At 36.0% G+C, this 13,212-nt stretch overlaps 1 protein-coding gene across 4 annotated transcripts in view; it reads right to left on the bottom strand.

Annotated features, from left to right (window-relative positions):
- The window catches only part of EFR3A (EFR3 homolog A), an 87,602-nt gene that overhangs the window by 65,199 nt on the left and 9,191 nt on the right, over positions 1-13,212 (bottom strand). The window contains exon 3 of one of the 4 annotated variants that reach the window (XM_040585998.1): positions 10,343-10,432. The exons of 2 other annotated variants lie outside the window; for them this stretch is intronic. In XM_040585998.1, coding sequence (XP_040441932.1) covers positions 10,343-10,355 — 13 coding nt within the window. In that variant the 5' untranslated portion in view covers positions 10,356-10,432. Of the gene's footprint in view, positions 1-9,707; positions 9,729-10,342; positions 10,433-13,212 lie in introns of those variants that run through there. One more of the 4 variants, XM_040586001.1, reaches the window with a different exon arrangement.

Raw genomic sequence — 13,212 nt, 5'->3', positions numbered from 1 at the left:
AGTAAGAAAGGAGTACTTCATTAGTGTCTAGTATATCACTCAGGATTGAGACACTCAAGACAAACCATCAAAACCCCAAATAACAAGACCTAATATTGTGAAATGTTTCTTCAGTTATGTATGCAGCTCTGTACCTGGCTCAACACTCTTTGTACTTGTGTCTTCCTACTTGATTTTCAACCTTCTGGACCTCTAACACTGGTCCAAAGTAAACAGTATATTTGATTACTACTAAGTACACAAAGTATTCTTACAATAACTGCAGTAAATTATTTTGCTACAGCTATCACATACTAAGAGTAAAAAATATGTAAAATATTATAGGCAAGACAGAGGCAAGTAAAATACTTTTAGAGTTAGTTTCTGTTTCTTTAAGTGATAGAAGAAAAAAATCCTTGCAAAGAACCATTTAGATCTTCAAACACTGTTTTAGAACCATGTTAATTACCTAAATTCAACCTAAACCCTGGATACAGTTGCTCCTTTGAGAAGGATAAAAGAATATCAGGTAACAGCACCAACTCATCCAGGCAGCCTCACCAGATGGTTTCAGTTAATGGAAACTCAGTATCATTCAAATACTGCTCTTCAAACATAAGGCGCACAGTGAATTTTGACATTAAAAAAAAAAAGCCTAACAATAAGTACATTGCCTAAGATTCAAAAATTTTCTTTTCTCTCCATCCTGGATTTTCAGTAGTATCTTTGCATTGCTATATACTTCATTACAGCACAGTTTATATGAAAAAGAAAAAAAAAAAAAAAACAAAAACAAAAAAACCCAAACATACCAAACTTTTCAAAGAATTCTCTTATCATCAAAATACAAAAATAAAATTAACATACATATTACTGTAATTAAAATAATTTCCTAAATTAAACAGAATATTCAAGTATCAGATAGCAAGAGTTAATCTGTCAAAGCTTTCAGCCATCAGAGATATTTTAAGTAGAGAAATTTAAGTAGAACACTGTCAGAAAAAAACCCCAAACTGACAAGCTCTCCAAAGAGCACAGAAAAAAAGAAAACCAAAAGCCAAACCCAAACAATTAACAGCCGCAAGACAGATTGTGGAAAAAACTACAGATCATTGCTCAGTGTTTTGATATAACCAGGAAAGATAAATAAAAACATAGGAATAGCATTTTTATTAAAAATATAAATATTGAAAATACCACACAAAAATCAAGTCTTAACAAGAAACATTAGAAATAGATCAGACTTAAAAAACCAAACCAAAATCAAGGAACATATCACTATATAGACCAGAAAAGATGAATGTTGTAAAAGATGGTTAAAAGCTGAGCAATTGAAAACAGATACATTCTTGGATACAAACCTAACCCAGATAAAAGCTGATCCAAATAAATACATTCAATTCACAGAAACAACCTGTTTTGCAGGTCTAGAGAACGCAGTCACTAAGCCAGGTAAAAAATAACTTGTTCCATTTTGTGCAGATTTATCGACCAAAAACCCAACGACAATCCCCTTTTAGTGTCAGGCAAAATTTCCAGTTTAATGGTTTCCCCATGAAGACATCTTCATGTCATTTTATACAAGAAAATATAAAGGTTAAAGCAGTATCTACAGAGAAGTACATACTGTTAACATGTCAATCAAGGTAAAAGGTTTAAAATCCTTATTATTTATTTCTCCAATAGCGGAACTTTACAAGTTTAAACATGTATATTCTCTTTTGCTAAAATCATCCTGTAATCTGCATTTTATACGTCAAGACCATGCATATTTACCAGCTGTACAGGTACTTCTTTTTACACACGTTTATTCTACACAATAGCAGTAAGAAGAAACAGTCCACATTATCAGAAAATGGTAATTTCACCTACCCAAACACATACATGGTCTTGGTTCAAAAGCAGAATTATAATCATAGGCTTTTTCTTGCTCAACAGTTGGAACTTGAACATACTGCCTCATCCTGGATATGATTTCACTCCCCAGGTACTCTATCCTTTTTCAGAAATTTGCTCTCTCACACTAGCACAGAAGCAGCTCCTTCGCACGAGGGCTCTGCAATACTGTACGCTTATCTGATTAGCTCTGTGACATCTACATAAAGCTACCAAACACGTGAAAAACTTCAGTATCAAATTCTGTTAACAAGGCCAGGCACAAGAAAAAAGCATAAAAGATACATTGTCAACGTGGGGTCACAGCTCAAGGAATGAAACTGCTCGGAGTCAATTTCATTACTTCAACTTCCTCCGAACCACAGTTCATTATTTCTGTGACCAGAAGAAAAAAAATCAGTATGGTTTCAGAAAAAACTGTGCTCAGTCAGCTGCCACATATCACCATAGAGTTATAAATATTTTAGCAAAACATTCTCACTTGATCTTACTGAAGAACAGCCAGAAAAAAAATTGCTTAGTGCAAGCTGCTGACCAAAAAGGCTTTTTAAACAGAAGGGTTTCTCTCTCCTAAGATTAGAGAAGCACTTTGAAAATTATTAGATTAATGAAATTAACATTATCTCTACTAATACTTCAGGATTTAAGCAGCAAGGATTACAGAATTTAAATCTTCAACATCCTAACTCACAAGGATTGTGATATATCAGGTAGAAATGATTTTCAGTTAAGCAATTCTCAAGTTAACTTTCTGGCTTCTCATTACTTCTCATCACTTCTCATCATTTTATTGATTTGCTTCCTGCATTACATCCAGTTGGGTAACACAAATACAGGGGTTTCATATCTATATTTTTATAAGCCCTGGAAATTAAAAGGCACTGTTTTTAATAAAATTCACAACTAATAATTTCCACTAAATAACAAATACCACACCAATTCTAAACTTAAGAGACCAGGGCTAATAAACTAGCATTCACTGCAAATAAATTCAGAGAAAACACCAAGCTGCTGAGAAACTGTCACCACACAGTTTACTAAAGAAACCCTATGGTGCAAATTAGAAAAATACACATTACAAGAAAGTTTTATGTCAAATGAGTTTACCTGATTATTAACTGCTACTTCTTAGTCATACAAAACTACAGAAAAAAAACCACCTTCAAGCTGACTTTAAACATAAATCGCCAAGTTTTGCCCATCAAGTTTAAAACTTCCAGATTATTTTCCTCTTCATCAGAAACTAGCAAAACAGGAAACAAGTGGATTGCATTACTTATCTAATGCTAGAATGTCTTCCAAAAATTTGTAATGCTGTCTAATATTGTTGTCAACTGTTTGCAGAACATTAACGACCTGAACCAAGATGCCACGTTCACTCACTAAATATTTTTGTTACATCCCAAGCTTGGATCTGATAGTCCATATCTTTATTGTCTATCTTCCAGGATTTTTAAAACAATCTTGTTCTATCAAAAAAATTAATTAATACAAAAGTTTGAATCTACAGATAAACACATTTTTTGCTAATATCAAGAAACAATATTAAAATTGCATTTGGTTGCTCAATGTACTTGAATATAACTGTAAAAATTGAGTACTTCACTTTTACATGTTAAACTTTCATTTTACTTATTTTTCTATATCTGAGATGAGGAATGTAAACAAAGAGAAATTTATTTCAAATACCCAAAGTGCATAAAATAATACACAGTTAGTTTTGAACTGTTAATATCAGCTGATGCATTAATTCAGAACTAAAACTATTTTCAAGGGCATTCCTCTTCCACTATGAAAAACATATCAAATGTTTTAGAACAGGTAAATTATTCTGGCCATATAAGGGAGTTAATTAAAAATATTCTTCAACCTGCTATAAAAAGAACAACTGCTGTAAGGACACACTCATCAGCCACTGCAATGTCCCTGTAATGCACTCCCAGAGAGAACAGAGGGCTCTCATCACTTAGGATGAAGTCCCATCCTCCAGATAAACCTCTCCTCCACCTCTCACCCTACTGCTACATGACTTCTGAACAGCTGGGTTTTAGCCTCCACCAAAACGCAGCAAAGAAAATGTCCAACATGCAGATGAAATTTCTGTCTTGACAACACAATATTCATCTTGACATGAACTTCTGAGCCCCAAGACAGCAAAAGCTAAGTAACAGCTAACATGGAAAATTCCATCCACTACCTAAGTTTGGCAATTTTACATTTATTTTCAAAATTATTTTGGTGCTCAATTTGAAACAAATGAAAAAAAACAAACAACTTTATCCCTGTAACTTAATTCTTACAGTGAAGCTGTAATAATTCTCGTGTCATAGGACTTTAAGGTATGTTCTTCTATATTTGAATCAACATGGAGATGCAGAGCATGTTACAGTGGAAAGCATGCAAAAATAATCTAAATATAAACTTTTTGTAAAAAGGAGGAATGACAATGCATGTCAAGCTACATGAAGTAGGGGCGGGGGGAGGGGAACCAACCTTGTTAAATAAGGCTTACCACTAAGCTTCTTCAATGAAGTATTCTTTTCAGAACCAGTAGCAATTATCCCCAGGGAAGGTATTATCTTTGGGACGGTGCCTTTTGAAGGCCTCTAATCCATTAAAAGGAAGTTCTTCATTACATCAAGTTCTCTGGTTGCATTCTTTTTCACAAGTTCCACGCCTGCAGTGTTTCCATACTGTCTCTTCTTCCTTGCACCTTTGTTGTTTTCACATAGTAACTTTGTTTTACTTGCTCACTTCTGTTCTCTTCAACACCACCTCCTCCTTTCCTACTCTGAGACAGTAAACAGCACTATTTTTAATACAGCATTAAGAATATCTAAAATTAATCTGGTTCCAGTGAAAGAAGTTCTACGGCTTATGAATTTTGCTTCTTAGTTCTTGTCCTTACTTATCTTCCTATTAAGCCAGCTATAACAAGGTCATTTACTTCTCATCACTAAAGCAATACAAAAAGGAAATTTTGTCACTCCAATTTCAGAAGACACTTGGAAAGACACATCTCCGTAAATCTCCCTGACCTCTCTCCATCACAGCTGGCACTGATAACCTGTTCATGGTAAAAAAAAAAAAAAAAAATGGGGTAAACTCCAACTTCCATTCCTGCTTTCAATACTGGATTCACAGTCAGTAAATGAATTCTAGGTGATAAACCCAGAGGAGAGAAAAAAAAAAAAAAAATAAAAGAGAGAGGGAGGTTTTGTGTCATAATACTCCTGTTTCTAAATAAATGCTGATTTCATAGCAAGGTGTTTCAAGATGGGGACATGAGCAAACTACTGGACTAAAGAAGAAGGGGAGGGAAAAGGAGGCTCATAGTGTTTTGCGTAATCTCTGAAGTACATGAACTGGCATTATTCTTCCATCCAGACAAGCAGCAGAGCATGGAGCAGGTTTATAACAAACACTGACAGAATAACCACTGTACTTAAGGCCTCACCCAGTAACACACTGAGCCAGAAGGATATTGTTTACCTACTATTTAATTCAGAATGAAAAAGTAAGGAAGGATTGACATTATCACAGCAGCTCCCTACTCCCACAGCTTAACAGGAATACTTTCATCTGTCCCACCTTGTCCAAACGCCTGGCTCCTCCCAAGATCAGTAGGTACAGGTGAACAGAATCTCCCCAGTACACTGATGACCCTGGCATAGAAGTAAGCTCCCACTACCAGACAGTCTATTTTGTTCAAAGCCTGGCTTCACCTTGACCCCAAACTATTCTCTAACCTAGATAAACCATTTTCAGAATACTGCATCCTTGAACACCTCACAGCTGCAGGTGACAGGTAAGCATGCTGTAACCTTTGTAGGCAAAGGCCGACAAACTTGCTTTACTGAGGAAGGGGGCTGCAACATTTGCACTTCCCCTACCACCTCGTTCCCACTTTGTTGAAGGTAGGGAACAACACGTATCATGGAAGATTGTCCTACACGAGATGCTGCAGCACTTCAGGATTGAGATGGACACTGTGCTTGAAGGAAATACACTATGGAAGGCATGGCTGAAAGGTAATAGAACAAATACCACAAGGCCGATCTCCAGGGAGGCCAGAGGTCAGTAACAAGCAGCTCTTGAGGGGTGCCAGGGGCAAAACTATTCCAAAAAGGTCACTGTTTCCCTCTGGAGCTTTCAAACCATACCTCTGATCTGGTAGGCCAACTACAAGTAAAAATACACATACTTGACTAAATACCTTGGTAAGCTTTGGTGACTGCTACTTAAGCATAGGCTACAGAATCCCTGCCAGATGCTCAAGCTGGTCATACCTTTTCTTCCCAGTCCCAGCTCCAGCTAGCAAGGCAGACAGCCAACAGGGACTTTCTCCATGCCACTCTTCCCATGCCCAGTTCTAGTTTTAAAAGTTCTAAACTACATTGTCCACACTCCCTGTTCCATTGCATTTCCTCATAGATTACTGGACACGGCCCTCTTTCTCAGCAAGGAAGAAAGTTATTTTGTTTTAACACTTGCTGCTTGCTTCTGTTTCCCTACAGGATTTCATGTGGATTAAGCCACTGCTTTTAAAGCAACACCCCTTGTATACATGTGTATTTTGAGGATGAGAGGGGAGAGGAAGAGGAAGGCATCAACAGGAAGCTGGGACAAGAGCATGGGTATGGATAAAACTCTAGGCAGAACATTACAACATGGTACATTGGTAGTCTGTTAAGGAGGAGCCAAAGCAAAGCCAACCATCTCCCAGTGATACTGCAGATCATACAAGCTCCCATTGTAAATGTGGCAACATTACAATTAATGGTACATTTAAAGTCTCAAGCTTATGCAAGTAGCACACATGGATTACTTAGCATCTCTTTGAACACAAATGGTCACCCAAACACCATGAAAAGTTCTGCCTTTCAGCAGATGTTTTGATTCCAAGGTCAGAGTCAGGAAAGAAACTGGAATGACTCCTGACACATGGGAAAGTTTCCAAAATATCTAAAGATCTACCATGCTGATCAACTGAAATCTGTATTACATAGCAGCCTCTTCTGGTTTTGAACCTGTGGCTTCCCTACACAAAGCAACAGACGGAACAGTGTCAAACACTCCCTGCTTTTGGAAGGTCATGAAGATTTTGTCAATACTACACATTTACACTATTTGCAGAGAGCTTGAAGGATGACACTGGTAAACTTTGACCACCTCCTACCCTACAGAAGACAAGCTCACTTCAAACTAATGAGTAAATGGTCACCAAGTGCTCAGGGCTGCAAGTCTTCTCAGGGTGATAAACACCGGAAACTTTGTGCAATGAAAAATCTCAATGTAGAGAAGGATGATGAAGTTTCCTGACTACTGCTACTTTTTCAACTTTAAGATGATGCAGCTTGTTTTCTTCCAATCCATGAGGGAGGAACACAGCTGCACTGGTGGTAATGCTTATGCTGCTGCCCATCTTCTTCCTCAGTGGAAAAGGATGCTTGGAACAGTTACGTCACCTCTTTATCACAGGTATCCTATGACAGCAGTATCTAGGCTGGAAGATTAAATTCCCCACTCCTGCCCAATGGTGCCGTGCAGCACACGCTGCCCAAATGCACAGTGCTGAAACAGATCAGGGAACAGGTACCACATTGTCACTCGAATTGCATGAAGAAAAATAATGCATGAGAAGCTTTCCGGGAGTGAAACCAGCATTTGTGTGATGATTAAAAGCCCTGAAGATGAGGAAGCAAAGGTTCACAGGCTGCCTTTCTGGCAGCGTCAAAGCTAATGCAGTGGGAAGGTTTAGCCGAGGGAACTAGATTTTAGCTACTTCAGAGTAAACCACTGAACTATATATAGGACACATAAGAGTATGTTGCTCTACAATATTCCTTTTTTTCTGTTAAAAAAAAACCCAAATACCAACATAAGCATGCCCAGAGCTTCAAAAACAAGCTTTACCCTCATTTGAGCACTCAGCTATAGACCTCAGTACATATACACGATTTTTGAAAAACATTTCCTAATTAAACAGAAAAATTTCTGTGTACAAGTAGTTCAATACTACCTTACATAATTTTGATTTCCCCCACAGTTACATGTTGTGCATAGAAAGCAATATAAGAAAGGGAATGAATGAAAACTCTTCTGTGAATCTGGAACCATAGTGTGGTATCTGCTTTGAGAAAACCAAGTGCAGCAATTCTTCTGAGGCACACACACAGGGCTCAAAACAGAACAAAACATCCATTACTGTCCAGCAACAGTGTTTAAATTGTATTGACATTACTGAAAAATAAAATGCTGAACAAAAATGTTGTAATGTTACTTTGAAAAAAAGAGTCACAGAAGACAGATAAGCTTAAGAACTTAAAATTCTTGTACAAGTCTCACCAATCTTCAATTAAGTACCTTGTTTGTGTCTATACCTACCTGTTTGAATTTCCCAGAAAGTATTTACAAAATGGAATATTGCACACAGGCTCATTGATTTCTAGCGCAAGCCAAGTACTCTTCCCCACAACCAGCACTTCTCACCATGCTGCAACTCCAATATCAGATTCAATTTGTAAAAATAATGTTCTGGCAGTTCTGAAGAACTTTAAGCTCACGTCTAAACTAACGTCAATAACAGATCACAAACTCATTCAAAAAAATCCACACACAGAAAAAATCTTGGATACAGCTTGCCCTGCATTTATTACAGGGCGAGAACTCTGCTAGCTCAAACATATCAGACAAATTACAATTTAGTAACTATTCATATTTTATTACCTATGAAGTTCAAAAGTAGGGTATCAGCATCTTTAAATCCTTTTCTAATCATTAACCAGTTATGTCCTATTTTAATGAAAATGTGATAATCTGTTTTAATTGTATAAATTATTCTGTATGTTAGAACTACAGAAATACACCAACAAAATATCTGTGAAGATTTATCTTCACATATTTCCTTACCTATTAACAGCTTTACGTAAGTATCAGGGAGGAGTACTGATTTAGTATGATGATATAGCTAACTTGAAATTTCCTTATTCATGCTCTTACTAAGGAATGAGTAAGCATTCTCAACCACAATTAAAGACACAGGGTATCCATTTCAAGACAAAGTACAGACTTTAATCAGCAAAATACTGTACCGTGTTCAAGTACAACATTGAATTACAATTGTGTTCTTGAAAAATGAAGGACTGAGAAGTTTAACAGATCTCGTTGGACGTGAAAAGAAAGGCTGAGTTATACAGGCACTATCTTTTTTTAAAAATCTTAGGATGTAGTATTCTATTCAGACTTTACACTTTATAAATTTATTTTTTAAAAAGCCACTGAATTTAAAAAGAACTAAAAAAGTTTATTTTGAAATCAAATATTTACCTTTTTGCACATAATTGTTGGGGATTTTGCACATCTTTACAAAAGATTCTTACTACCATGTTTCCAGTTTAGGAAAACAGTTCAATATTTTGAAAGAAGCTAAGGTTCTTAAACACAAAATACCAGTACTTCAGTAGCATTCACTTCATGAGCTAAGTTATTTCCACATGCAAATTATCAAAGGCTAGACAGTTCCTTACTGCCAATGAAACCTCTGCTCTCAATTAAAAGCATGCAAGTCAGATCACTGCAATATTCACTCTACACAAATACATTTACTGATTTAAACTTCTGTTAAAGAAAACAGCAAGTACACCATCAACAGATCTAATTAATTTGCTTTTTATATCTTGACCTTAGGCAAAGTGTTGTTTTCTAGATTACAAATGACTTGCTAGTCTCAAGATTCTTAAATATATCTGTCAATACAATTCTGTAACTGTTTTAACTTCTGAAACGTAAACAATTATGACGTCGCTTATGTTAGAAAACTTCATGCTCACCTCTACATGGGTACCAAAAGGCTTGTACTATTTGAGCCAGCTGGGTAACCAGTAAAAGTCATAGGTCATTCCCTTGAACACATCAGCTACAAATTTGCTAGTATACTTCATAGATACAAACTCCAGAGTACAGAATCAAGCAGAACTTTGGCTGTACAGCTAAGCATCTTCAAAACAGCAAAATCTGGAACTGCTCGTCTTTGGATGCGATCATTAGCTGAAATCTACAAGTTAGTAGATAAGGAAGAGTCTCATTCATCTACCATCCCCAACTTTCTACTCATTCATGTCTTAATTCCTGCACAAATTAATCCTGAATAATGTAACTTTCTAGAAATGAAACAGCACTCTTTGAAAGCCAAGATTTATGTACACAAACTTCCAACTTCAGCAATTCACAAGGTACCCAATTCTCTAGAAAGCCACTGAGGATCCCTAGATGACGGGAAAGAAAGTCCATATACCATGTAAAAGGAAGGCCAAAATCTTCTTAAAAGCAGCTTACCCTGGTATTTCCATAGAGACATGCATTTCCACATAGGGGAAAACTTAATCCCCCCAAACAAATCAATATATCTTTATTGTCATGCACAAAAAAATAGGACACTTGCATGCATAATCAGCATGAGCCTTACCCTTTCGTCCCATGATTGAGAAATCAATAGCAAACAATGCTGCACATGAAGGTTAATCGACTGATAGGAAAACCAGTTGCAAAGTGATTTCTGTAAATAACAATGATAGCCATATTTTAATAAAACCTGAAAAAATTATTAAACTACATTTGAACATTCAGTGAACTGTCCACGTACAGTTTAAAAGCACACAAAAGCTTTGATGGGGACAGAATTAAATTAATTTCTAAATCATCTGATTTTCTATGTTATATGTCCAGATTGCACACGCATAAATATGACAAGAGCTGAAAAAATAAACTCTTCAGGTTTTGACAAGGAATGGTTGAAACAAAGTTGTTCATTTCTTGGCCACACAGAAGAGTGTTCCAAAACAAATGGAAGGAATGAAAGAAAGAACAATGTTAATGATGTTACTAGGAATTATTTGCAACGTGTTTAGACTGGTGATTTTCACTTTCTACAAAACTGCTCCTAAACATTAACTTTCCCAAATGGGGTTAGAATGATGTGTACATAGAATGAATTAGCAGCTAACAGAACACAAAAGAATGAACACTTGTTCAAAATTAAGAAGTCTTAAAGAAATCCATGCAGATTCATTAAAGAATGTGGAAGCAGCCACCCCACTGGCACACGAAGTTGCTTAGAGTATCACGAGTGAAATAAATATCTACAAAGAGCTACAGTTTTCTAGCTAAAAGTTCCAGTGGGTTTTTTTTCTTAGCTTAATCAAAGGATACATTTAGAGAAGTTACTACTTTTTCTTTTCATTGTAGAAAAAAGAATCACCTAAAAATCAGGTGAAAAAAAAAATATCTGTGTTTACATATTGAAAGCATTTTTTGTATATTATTACGTAAAGAATCCATTACATATTTTGTAACCATAGTGTTACAGGAGTTACAGATACACTGAAATAGTTATTTTCCTTTACTGGCCAAGGTCTAACAAATGGCAAATAGCCAAAGGAAGCCCAACTATGACACACCCTTGGCAGCTGTTTTTCAAGTTCCTGCAGTAGTTAGGATAGTATTCAAAAGACGGACTTGATACAGGGCTGCTTGCGTTTCTCATCCTCCTAAGGTACTAGGATCAAGCAGCAGACAACGATTTGAGATACTCCCCCATGTAACTCTTCTGTAACAGTCAAAATTTGAAAATTCTATAGGATTATAATGTATTTATTTTAACACTGTCCTAAGTAGTCAACAATACTGTCAGAAAAATAATAGGGTTTCACCTGCCTACAAAAGAAGTTAAAGCATATATGAAAAATGCTTCATGAAGTAGAAGGTTCCATTTAGGGTTTTAAAGCATCAAGGGTACGTGAGAAACACTCCAGATGAGGAAAAAGAGTGCATTAGATAAAAAAGACTGGAGAAAGTTATTAATTGGAACTATGGCTTAATTTTCACTTAAAAATCATTAGGATGCTTAGCCCATGAAATATTTAGGTAAACAGATTTGGGACTAAATCTCCAGCCACCATGGGTGTTTTAGAAATGTATTTCACAGGGAAATAAATCTTCCCTTTTCATTAACATTGATGTTATTACTTACTTACTATATACAGAATACAAAAATAGAATTACAAAAGGCAAATAAATGAATTTCCCAAAACTGTTTTGAGGGCAAAATGAGGAGATTATCTGCCTCTTAAAACGTGTTAAGAACATTAAACAGGAGTTAAGAATTCACTCATTTCAAATTCCATTTCAAGTGCTGTTTTCCTTCCTACACTTGGTAAGGAACCTCTATTTATAAAGAAAATTGTAATTTTAAAAGTTTGTTGGGTTTTTTTGGTTGGGGGCGGGGTGGGTGAGTTGTTTATTTGTTTAAAGACCATGAAGCAACTTAACTGAAAGTAGTAACATTCAAGGACAATGAAGACTGACAATCACTATTCAATTGTTCCATTTACTTTCATCTAGCTCAAACTAGGGGAGCCACCAGTACACACCAACTGCAGACTAGCTGTCTCTGCTAAGACAACTGGCAAAAAGACACATGGTGTTTGGAAAGCTGAGGAAACCAAATGTTACATACTTTAATGAGAAGCAATCAATGCATTGAGCATACTTGGAGAAGCATTCTGAAGTTAACAAAACAGTCACTTCACTGTAACAAGAGGAGGATATGCCATGGAAGATTTTCTATGTAACACATGTATCTCTTAAGTCAGAGTGGTCCCTTTCTAACTAGCAAATATTTGACAGAATAGCACAGGAGATGTTCATATTACCACATTTCACAGTAGTACTTCAAGGGAAGAATGTGGGAAAATTATGTTTGTCAAAATCCTTTATTTGTTTGTTCTCCTAATTTGCCCGTTTAGTCAGTCATATAAAGACCTGCTAATCAGCAGTTAAAACCAGTTTAACATAACGATCATTATTAACAAAACCTTGAAAAGCAAAGATATATTTATGTCAATGGCATAAGTAATAACAAGAGAAAAGAATGAGAAAAAAGAAGAAAAAAAAAATCACAGAGTTACCACAAGTATGTACATTCTTATAGTGAACAGGTGGTCTCACCTGTATCACACAATTTTTCTAGCCCAAGCAATCCCATTTTATACAAAATCTGCCTTTAATTTAAATAATTAATTGAAGTGAGGGAATACAGCCAGTAAGTAGGTTAGCTGTTTCAGAAAAAACTCATTATCTACCAAACTGTTTCAGGCATCTGATTAAGTGTGAATATCTGGAACATAATGTCCAAAAAGAAAAGTGTCTTAAACAAATGTTTTGATACCTGATTTAGCTATGCTTTTTTCCTCTAACAGAAGCATTTGTAACATTTCAACCCAAATGCAGCCAAGAAAACCTATCAAAACCACACATGCTCCATAGCAGAAGTACATA

Source organism: Falco naumanni, chromosome 3, assembly GCF_017639655.2.
Source record: "Falco naumanni isolate bFalNau1 chromosome 3, bFalNau1.pat, whole genome shotgun sequence".
NCBI lineage: Eukaryota > Metazoa > Chordata > Aves > Falconiformes > Falconidae > Falco > Falco naumanni.
The sequence above is the reverse complement of the archived record's forward strand: the minus strand, read 5'-3'. Positions and strand labels throughout refer to the sequence as shown.